This window comes from Pelodiscus sinensis, chromosome 4 (assembly GCF_052426305.1).
Source record: "Pelodiscus sinensis isolate ZL-2025 chromosome 4, ASM5242630v1, whole genome shotgun sequence".
NCBI lineage: Eukaryota > Metazoa > Chordata > Testudines > Trionychidae > Pelodiscus > Pelodiscus sinensis.
The window spans coordinates 27,886,041-27,896,766 of NC_143055.1; the positions used below are offsets into that span (position 1 = coordinate 27,886,041).

A 10,726-nucleotide genomic window follows, 5' to 3' on the forward strand; every position below is an offset into this window, starting at 1 on the left:
GACACCACCGGCTGTGCAGGACTCTCCCGTGGACTCGAATAGGCCCGAGCACAACGACCAGCCACTGGCTGGCTGCGCTCCTCTGAGTGAGCCCAGATGGTTCCAGGGGCATACAGGGGCATACACCGCCTCCCTGCGGGCAACTGTTGGCAGACGATCGCAGCGCACAAGGCTCTGAGGGCTCTCTCTGGTAGGGGTCTGAGGCCAGCGTTGTACGCCCCGGGGGTTGCTGGGGAAGATAACGGAGCAGTGTGCGCTGCGGTCTGTGTGCCCGGCTCTCTCACCTGAAGTTAAAGGCGAGGGGGTTTTGCTTCACTGTGCCCAGGCCAGGCCAGAAACATGGGTGAAAGCAAATCGGTGGACGTTCACAGCGCATCGAATGGACACAGGGTGCTGGTGCCCAGGCGAGGAGGTGGCTGCCTACCCTTCCTGCCCCTCTCACAGCGCCCCCCCCCCCTCCCCGAGACCGTGTATTTGCCGTCTCCTTTTGGATTGTAACTGAGTTCGGTGCTCAGATTGCCCCCTTTCCTTGCCGGAGTGAGCCCACCGCGGTATCCTGCGCTGCGGGCCCGATCGCTCTTTGTGGGACTGGAGCGCCCCTGGCAAGGCGAGCAAGATCAGCTAGCGCAGAGCGCGGCTGCCAGTGTACTGCGCGGCGACCGCTGCTGTGGAAAACATCACACCTGTGCTGCGGGGGCTACTCATTCACTTCCAAGCTCCAGTCCAGGCCCTGGTCGAGTTGATCTTGGAGACCAGTTCCCCTCCCATGTTTCATCTCCACCACTGAGTTCGGATGAGACCCTGCTGCTGCCAGTCCCGGCTTTGAACGAGGCAGGCTGGCCGCAGCGTGTGGCCGAGAGTCCTTCCCTCCGGAATGAGCGGGTCCTGCAGTGTGTACTTTTGGTGAGCGCCTGAGAACAAGGCGCAGTTCATCTCTGTTTACTCATGCTTCTAGGTGCCTGAATGAGACCCGCTGCTAGAACTAGCGGAGCCCCCCCCCCCCCCGTGTTGTTTTTAAAAGTTTTACACATGCGCCCAGCTAGTACAACAGATTCCCGTGGCAAATGTAATTTAATTTTAAAAGCCCCGATAACTTGGCGGCTATTATTTCTGATGTGCAAATCAGCAGTGGAATGATAAATAGTGCTCATAATAATAACCCTTAACGTGGATACGTGCCCTTCCCTCTGCTCCGGCAGGTTGGTTCCATACCCCAGTCTGTGTCCGGAGGGTTGGCATTGATACCCAAGTGCCTTGTTACTTATAAGCTGCACGAAAACTACATCTGGGCTTTATCCCCACAACCGTTAACAATCCCCCCTTTTGCAGTGAGGGCGATGTTCAACACGACATTTAAGCCCGTTTGCGCTCAATGCTGCAAGCGCCCAGTGACTCCTCGGTTGTGCCGATTCAACAATGTGTGACAGTGCATATTTATAATCTTTCATGCCGAGGCTGCGGATAAATGCCCCCTTCGGGAGACGCTGCAAATCGAGGTGTTTCTGGAATCCGGGAGACCCACCGCTCCTACAGTCCTCACTCCGGCAACTTTCCCATTCGAGTGAACCCGAGGCAGGACAGATTAACACAGTCTTGTAATCTGCGCTGGCGCATCTTCACTCAGCTTCGGAATGCAGATGTTGACTCCAGCGAGCCTGTGTGCGATAGCGAACGGTGATACGCTCTTTCTGGAGAGGCCGCGTTGAGTGTGCAACACAAGGGTGGTCTCCCCTCTGCAGGCTTCTCAAGGGAAGCAGGAGCCGCAGGTGAAATCAAAGTCCCCTGTTTATTGTCCCGTGCTAGCAAACACACGCGTGTGTGACCCGAGACTCCGCTGAGCTGAAACGCAAACCTGCCCCGAGTACATTGTTCCCTGCCTGCAAAAGCACTTCCCAGCCCAGCGAAACCCCCTCCGTGTGTTTAGCCGTTCGCCTGTCAATAGAGCGGCAGAGGGCACGTTACTGCCATTAACCTTTTCATCACCTTTGCTCCCAAAATTCCTTATCACAGTTCACGTGCAGCCCCCTGGAAGCATGGCAGGTGCGGTCTCTTGTCCACAAGGTTTTCCAGCGAAGCCTTAAGCACAGGCCCAATGAGCGAAGGGACAGTGCCCGGGTCAGAGTTCCAACCAAGCGGAGAACTCGGACTCAATGTGATTGAAACACAATCTCCGTTGGACGGAGAGATTTAGTTGTCAGTGTCTTTTTCTTGTCGAAGAAGAGCTGATCTCTTGCTAGCATTTTAGGCTGGCAGGTTAGATTAGCTTCTGTCATGAATGCTTCTGCATCTCTTTCTATGGGCACAGGGAAACATATCCAGTTATGCACGTGGCCATGCGCAATACAGAAATAGGGATAGAGAGAGATACGCAAAGAGAAATAAAATAATAGATTGTACACTAATTTGATTTTTCATCTCTCGAGTTGTGGCGTCTCGTTTTACTGATTACGACTGTCGTTGTCATTTAAAAACCGTTTTCTGTCAACGAGTGAAACTTTATAGATATGTAGTCACACTAATGATTGCACTATTGTATTATTGTACTATTATATTGTATTTTTTGCAAAATGTCGTGCTTTTGATATTAAATCTCAAGCAGGACACGTCTTTCGGATACACTTCATCGGGCTTTAATCACTGAAATGTTGGTGACAACAAGAAGTTTGTTTTGAAATGTAGGACTGATTTTCAGTCCTGCTCTCAATTACACCGATGTAAATCCAGAGTAACTCTATATACTTCAGTGAAGTTACGCTGGATTTATAACGGAGTTTGGCCTTTAAGGGAAAATAAAAGCCGGAACATTGTTTCCACATAGTAAAGCGTAAAATCATTACTTTAAAAACGAGGGGGGGGGGGGGTGTTTGTGAATGATCAGTTTCATTTTGTTCTGGTTTAAAACACATGTACTGTTTCTCAAACAGCAGATTCAATCAAAGACAAGGGGTGGAAATGTTAGTATTTAATTATTCGATAGCTGGATGTTTAAAAAAGCCAAAACGTCACAATAAGTTCATATATACCATCCTCGGTATTATTTTACCTGTATTAAAAAGCACCATAAACTAGGTGTATTGCATACAAAGACAACCAGCATGACTCTTTATCATACAGCTCCCCAAAAATAAAGCCTTGTGTAATTGTTATGGTTGTAGAGACACACTGCATTGTCTTTTCATTTTACATTTCCCTACAACATTGTATGGATTTTAAAAAATCAGTAAAAAACACGTTAAATTATAACCAAAATAAAGTTTTAAAGTAACTCTTTCCCTTCATAACCAAATCTAATACTACAAAAAACAAACAAGAAACCCAAAACAAACAAGCAAACAAAACCTAGAAACCCAAACACATCTTTTAGTTTCTAGCATAGACTTCTTGGGCCAGATCTTCTGGTGTAAATGATCAGCACTCGTCTGACGTTAATGGCGCTCTGACCATTTACACCGTTTGAGATGGGCTGACAGCGTTAGCAGTCAACGCTGGGTGCAGGAAGAGAAAATCCTGTGCCTGCCTTCCTGCAAAAACTGAAGCCGCGAAAAGAAAATCGGAAACAAATGTTAAAGCGTGTGGCGAGAGGAACTAAGAGTTCTCGGGACCTTAAAGGTGGCAGAGAGGGGCTCCGAGTCGGAACGTGCAACCCCAGAAGTCCACGGGAGTTTTGCCTGAGAAAATACTTTAGGCCTAAGAAATTTCGTTCCCGCGACATACTCGAAATAAAACATCCCTCTTTCCAAATCGCTCCCCCGCCAGCCTCTCCTGGAGCTTTCCTTGGGGGGCGCAATATTTGTGCAGTTACCGTGAGAAATCTACAAACTAGATCTCGTGAAAAATGATATTTACAAGGAAGGACAAAACTCTCCCCGACTCCACTTGCCAAGGCAAACTACTCCCTGGGGTGACGAAAGGTACCTCCGAGCAGGGGAGCCGCTGGGGGCGGGCGGTGGATCTCCATGTCTCTCCTCCCCCCGAGGAACTCGCCGGTGGAGAATTTCAACCTTTCCCTGCCATGGGGACAGAAAAAGGGAGGCCTTCCCCGAGTATTTTCAAGGAGGAAGATAAATCTCTCGTGGGTGTGAGTATGCAGGTCTGTGTATATTCCGCGGGTGGGGCATATGCCCTAAATGGGAGCACATAAACTCAACATCAGACACTTATGTTGGAAGCCTTTGTAGAATATAATAACAATCCGGGGTGGGGTGGAAGGTTGATTAGCAATTTAGCTTTATGGATTACGAGCCAGGAGAAAGCACTGGGACTGTCCCCACACACCCAAGTCCACAGGCACGAATATATTAAGTTGCGTTCAGGTCTGTTTACAAAATCGGTTTCACTGCTTCGGTTCTTTCGAGCGAGTCTTTTTTGAGCGAATCATAATACAGGAGTCTCTCTAATCAGCCCGGACAGGGGTGAATAGGAAACGATGATGAGATCTTGGCAATAATTTCCCATTATCATGTGCCCGGCCCCGTGTCCAAGAGTCTCCGCCTTTCAAAAGACCTTACTGCATGAAACAGTAAAGCCCGACTCTCTTGCATTCGGTCCCCGACTCCAATAGGAATGTGGGTGGAATTATTACACGTAAAAACGGTTAATTTACGCTTGATACTCTGAAAACCCATGACCCTTAGCTGGAAAGCACACAGTCATCCCCACACACCACTCACGCAGCCACAAATTCTCCCCCCGCATTTTTCCCTTGTGTACAATTCCAGGGGAAATAAAACACTAGCAGAATGATGCTGCCAGCATGTTGTAGTCTGTATAATTTGTTACAGGAACTTTTAGGGGAGCCGTTCAAATGAGGGCGGCTGCCCCAAAGGGCTATTTCATTTTTATATGGGCTGTGTCGTTTAATTAAGAGCTTGAAGTTTGGAAGGCGGTTGTCCGCCTACCCGATCCAGGCTTGCAGTTTTACGCGCATTGACAAATACATACACAGTAACCTTAGAACGCTACGTGAGCAGCGCGCACAGGAATGAGTCAGTGGAAAAATACAGCGGACTTGGAATAATGATTCTGTTGAAATTATTAAGTGGGCTGCCGACGGCTTGCTCAGTACAAACGCTCCCCCTCAGCCAACAATTTTGGCCTGTGTGTCTGAAGGATTCACTATGGCTAGCAAACGTAATAACAATAGAAAGCTGCCCACCCTCTTTCCTCAAGAGCTGACTGGGTTGTTAAACGAGCCAATGCACAAAAGGACATTCGGCAAAAACTGCACTTTAGTGGGTCTCGTGTAAATTCAAATTGTACTCGCAATCTCAAATACTTCCGAATTTATATATTTGAGACTTTTATAATGCTGTGCAGTCAGAATACTCCCTCTAACCAATGTAATTTAACTAGTCAAGGTATAAAACACTCGGAAAGAAAGAGATAGATTACCGTTCTGAATATATCTGGCCAAATCTATGTCAATTGCTCTGACATTCATGGTCCTCAGATTCATCCAAAATCTAAACTGTCTTCCACATAGGGAAATTAAACGTTATGGCAAAGGGACCGCCCGTGTAGGAGAGGAGAGAATTTCTAAACGAAAGATGTCCGCGCATATTTAGAATTCTACCTAAGACGTAGGAAGGACTCAACGGACAGAAGTAGGTTTTAAACTAAAGTTTATAAATTAGAGTACAGCGGAGAGCTTACAAACAAACAAACATTCACGATTCAATTAAAGTAAATAATCTAAGTTGAGTGCACAGTGCCATTAAAAGAGGAAAAAGCCACGAATTATCACAAACCCTCTTCCCTTAAGGAGAGGCTTGCTGATGGATTCAGAGAGAGAGACAAGAAAAAAAAAGAAAAGGCACTGAATGGTACTAAATTCCCCATTACGTCGATTTTTTTTTAAAAAGCCTGACTAGAAATATTCACATTGAATATAAAAAATAATAACTTTAATACAACTGGAAAGTGCTAAAAACGCGTCACGTCTCCCTCCCATTAGCCCCCACCAAGGAAAGATCGGAGGGAGAAAAGAGGTCTGGCTTATTGATACACATCTCACCCTTTTGGGATACATTTGTCCTTTGCCATGGACCATGGAGAACAGGAATAACATGGGCAACAAGAGCATGGGACATCTGAAAGAGGCTTCTTTACATTCAGCACCATACAAGGCACACACCGTTTGCAACAATGTGGGAGACCAAGGACTCCAACAAACAGAAAAACAATCTTCCTTTCAGTCCAAGGGGGAGTCTTGATCTTCTGTTCTGACCTGGGCTTCTTTTTCGTTTCTTTCACACCAGATTCGGGTCTCTATCAATCCGGTGCAACAATACAGCGAAACAAGAAAGGAGTCTACACGGAGAGAGTAACCACATGGATACCATGAACTAGTTGTGCCGAATTACAAGAGTCCTCGGCTTGAAGTGGGGAGGAGGGGAGTTTACCAAAGTCACAATTTGGAAAGGGAGGAAGGGAAATTACCCAAATAACAATAATAATAAAAATAATCAAATAAAATAATAATAAATACTGTCCGGTGCATTCAGTCCTGCAGCTGGGACTCGGGGTTGCTTGGGATGGGGGAGAAGGGAGGTTGGTCAGTTTCCTGGCGGCCCGCGGGCCAGTCTCATTGGGTCCCCGCGGCTGCGGTGCAAGTGGAGAGGGCCCAGCCGGGCAGGCAGTAGTAGGGGTAGTAGTAGGAAGGCTGCAGGGAAAGCAGCGAGGGCGGCCGCAGCACCTCTCCCGGGTGATACTGTCTCTGATCGTCCCGCACCAGCACTTTCACCGCCACCTTCTTGGCGGCCGGGGCCGAGGCCAGCAGGTCCGCGGCCATCTGGCGCCTCTTGGTCTTGTAGCGGCGGTTCTGGAACCAGATCTTCACCTGGGTCTCGGTGAGCTTGAGCGAGGCGGCCAGGTCTGCGCGCTCGGGCCCCGAGAGGTAGCGCTGGTGGTTGAAGCGCCGCTCCAGCTCGAAGACCTGCGCGTGGGAAAAGGCCGCCCGCGAGCGCTTCTTCCGCGGCTTGGGGGCCGCCGGCTCCTCCTCCCCGGCCAGCAGCTTCTCGCACTTGCCGCCTCCGTCCTCCCCGTCGGGCGGGCTGCGATCTGCGGGGAGAGAACAGCCGCAGGGTCAGGGACAAGGGAGGCTGCACCAGAGCAAGTCCCCGACCCCAGCCCAGGGACGGCAGGACCAGGGGAGATCGTCCCCTCCCCTCGGGAGGTCTCCTAGGCACCGCTCTGAGGGCAGCGTAGGCCCAAGCAGGCCACGTTCCCGGGGAAGGTCACACGGCACGGTTGCACACTCCAACCCCGCCTAGCTCAGGGCAGGCTAGGGGGAGAGACTATCTGGCACTCCACCTCCCCAACCCAGTCAGGCCGTAGGCCACCCTGCACACCCCCACACCCAGCCAGGCCCAGCTCCCAGGCCACCCGGACCCCCTCCTTATCGATGCACAATTCAGACTCTGGACTGCTTGCTTCATAGTGTCTCACCATGGCAGGGGCAGTGAGAAAAGACGCAGCCAGGAAGAGGCCACACTGCGTTTCCCAGCCTAGGGATAACTTAGGGGAGGAGCGTCTGCACTCAGCTATCCGGGGAGGAGGGCACAGGGTGGCACAGCGCCTGCTGTGCTGCTCCCACCGTCCCTGGGACAGGGCTCCGAGCACATGTCCCGCACAGGTCTCTTTCCCAAGGCCTGAGCGCACGCTAGTAACCTGGGAGTACTAATGGCCAGGCGTTTGTCTTTCGAGAGCACAGCAGAGAGCAGCAACGGCTGAGAAGCCTGGGGCGAGAGAAGGGTCTCCTTGTGCAGAGGGCAACGGGGACTCTCTCCTGGGGTTTTGCATGTCTCTCTTGCACTGCCCTGTTCTGCACCTCTGTCACCTGGGCTTGTCTGGCACGGAGGGGCCCCCTCCTTTGGCATCATTATTCTTTGCTGTCAGTGGTCTGGCCCCTTCTTTTTAAGACTAAGTCCCTGGGGGAAAGGCGCCTCTGATCCAAGGCCTGTGGGATTAAAAAGGCAGCTAGAAAATAGGTCACTTCTCACAATCTGCAGGGAGGCCTCCAGCCACCAGCGGGGCGCGCGACCCCCCAAATGCAAGGCTCGGCAGGTTTCCATTTCCTTAAAACAGCAAGTAAAACTGTGTGCTCCCTCCCCCCCATTAGCCAGTCCATAAAGGCCAAAGGCTGAGGGGAATAGCCCTGCTATGTCTGCTCTGCTTTTCTTCCCTCACATTTACTTCGGCAAAGGGATTGTCTAGGTTCTCCCAGTGCCCAGGCAGGTCAATCCCTTGGTCCGATCAGCACTTCCAGAGCACAGTGCGGGTGGCCAGCTACTGTGACTGAGCTTGCAGGGGTCCCACTCGCGCACAGGCTCAGCACCCTCTATGCTGGGCTTTCTCCGAGTCCTTCTGCACCTACCTCCCCCCAGAGAAACTGCTCTTCTGCTTCCGCTTCCTTGGGAAATGCCCGAGCTAAGCCACCCTGGGAGCTCTCTGGTGGGACCGATCGTCCTTGGCCCTTGGGGACAGGAGGCGTAAGGAAGACCGGGACCAGAGGGGGCCGATCGCACCCAGCTCCGCAGCCCACGTCATACCGGGGTATGGCCACCACCAAGAGTTGGGGACTCGAGGGCGCAGCGTTCTCTGGACCAAACACCCGAGTCCCGAGCCTCGCCAAGTGCTTGGGGTACCCGGGCAAAGCAGCAAGCCCCAGGGAGTCCCCGCTCTCCCACGCAGCTCAGCAGCCCGCACTAGGGCCGGAGGGAGGCTCTACCCTCCCTGCCACTGGAGGGCCGCGCTCGGTCCATGGCCGCCCCATCCACTCCCCACACGTCTGTACCTGAAACGCCGGCCGACATCTCGCTGTCACTGAGTCCCGGGGGCTCTTCCTCCGGATCTCTGGGCTGAGCATCCCGACCCCGACCAGGGGCCTGTCTGGAGCGGGCGCTGCTGCCGGGCGGGCCCTGCTGCACCCCGGGGCCCTCCTCCTCCGAGCGCCTCCCGCCCTCGTGCTCATCGCTGAGCGCCGAGTCAGAGTCCCAGCCCGCCGGGGCTACCATCGTCCTCCCCGCCGCCGCCGCCGGGGCCGCCCGGGGCACCGCCTTGTCCGCCGCGCCCGCCTCCGCCCGCGGGCCGAAGAGCCTCCAGCAGCAGGCGGGCGCGGTGGGGGCGGCCGGCGGCCGGCCGGCCAGGGGGTGAGCGCGCTCCTCCTTCTTGTTGAGGATGGCCTGGATGGAGAAAGGCGTCAGGGCGCTGCCGCTGCGGACAGCCATCTGCCCCGCGGCCCGGCCGGAGCGGGGGAAGAGACCCAGAAGCGAGCGCTGCCGCCGCCTGCCCCCGCACCAGACCCCGCGCGGAGCCTTCAGCTGGGAGACTCCATCGCCGCCCGCGGCTGCAGCCCCTGCTCCCCGACTTGGAGAGAGCGAGCGCCGGCGGGGAGCTGGGGTCGCTTTAACACGCCGGGGCCGGGCCGCCCGCCCATAAGCGCCTGGATGGCTGCGTGGCCTGCGGGCTGCTTCGGAGCCTCGCTCGCTGCGGCGCGGGATCCCTCGCGGCGCTGCCCTTTCCCCTGCCTCTCTCTGCGCCTTGGCTCTTTCCTGCTCCTTTTTCTCCCGGCCCCGCTGTCAGTCCTCACCTATGAGTGACAGCCCCAGCCCGCCGCCCTGCCATTGGGCAGCGCCCCGCGCAGCCTGGGAGTTGATTGGCGCGCCGCAGCTGGAAGCTGTCAGTCTTCCGACCGAGCTGGGCGAGTGGTAGGGAGTCAGACGTAGGTTGCTTAACCCTTTCCTCCCTGGGGCGGGGGCTACCGAGCCATGCAGTGGGCGCCCTTCGAGCTTCTATCCGCTACCAAGCGATCTTCTGTACCAGAACCCAACGGGGTTTAAAGAAATCTATCAGCCCTGCAACTGTTCCTTCTAACCTCGCTGAGGTTCAAAGGATCGGCCTGCTGTTCCGTTTATAATGGGATCGCTCACTTGCTGTATGAAGGTTTATTTTACCCACCCCAAACAAAGCTTCCGTTTTGTGCGAAAAACAATGTACTTTACCCGAATCGTTCTTTTTGCAGCGTTTCGGGCGCTTCCCCCAACCTCCTCTGTGCTGTTACAATTGAGAAATCGATATAGTGACCCCTTTTTAATAGATGGGTTAATTAAAAGTTGGACCAGACAATGGAAACGTAAACAGCGTTCGAAATTAGGGAACGACTGTAATGTGGCGCTTTAGGAAGAGTCTTTAACATTATTTTCTTCATACTTTGTTAGGGTCTGTATTAAACCTGCATATGCTCTTTAGCTTTCTATTGTGGGAGGGGAAAAAAACCTTTCAGACTTTTGATTGCTTGGTTTATAGGGATAATTCAAAACATCTTCAACAATTTTCTAAGATGCGGCGGCGATTTTATTATTTTGGTTATTTAAAATGTGATGGCTTTATATTAGTGGTTCTCTTAATCTAATGGGACTTTTAAAGTCTTTTTTTGTTACTGCAGTTAAAACCTGGTTCTTACTTCTAAATCGCTCTTTGACGGAAAGAAAATAACTCTATATAGCAGGAACATCTTGGAAACTATTATTATATCAACACGCATCTTATAAATGTTACTGATTTAAAATACACAACAAATGCGTCCCGAGTTTCACATTTTATTTTCCCAAATGTAAAATATTGTTGCGCTAATAAAATATCGACTAATCCTGACTGGAGTATTAAAAAGGTAAATGAAAAATAGAATACAAGTGCTACTGCTCTGAGTATGGGGATTGCTGATGCG

At 52.1% G+C, this 10,726-nt stretch overlaps 1 protein-coding gene across 1 annotated transcript; it reads right to left on the minus strand.

The window, feature by feature from the left end:
- Nucleotides 1-5,886: 5,886 nt before the first annotated feature.
- NKX3-2 (NK3 homeobox 2) lies at nt 5,887-9,569 on the minus strand. Its single transcript, XM_075930723.2, has 2 exons — nt 8,795-9,569; nt 5,887-7,059 (listed from the first exon to the last, which is right to left on the minus strand). The coding sequence occupies exons 1-2, from the start codon at nt 9,225-9,227 to the stop codon at nt 6,584-6,586; spliced, it is 909 nt and encodes a 302-aa protein (XP_075786838.1). The 5' UTR covers nt 9,228-9,569; the 3' UTR covers nt 5,887-6,583.
- Between the last annotated feature and the right edge of the window lie 1,157 nt (nt 9,570-10,726).

Bases quoted from the DNA above. Each gene is read 5' to 3' on its own strand.
- NKX3-2 (XM_075930723.2), bottom strand. From the start codon at position 9,227: ATGGCTGTCCGCAGCGGCAGCGCCCTGACGCCTTTCTCCATCCAGGCC. The intron at 7,060-8,794 runs GTACAGACGTGT...CTCTCCCCGCAG, and splicing joins GATGTCGGCCGGCGTTTCAG to ATCGCAGCCCGCCCGACGGG.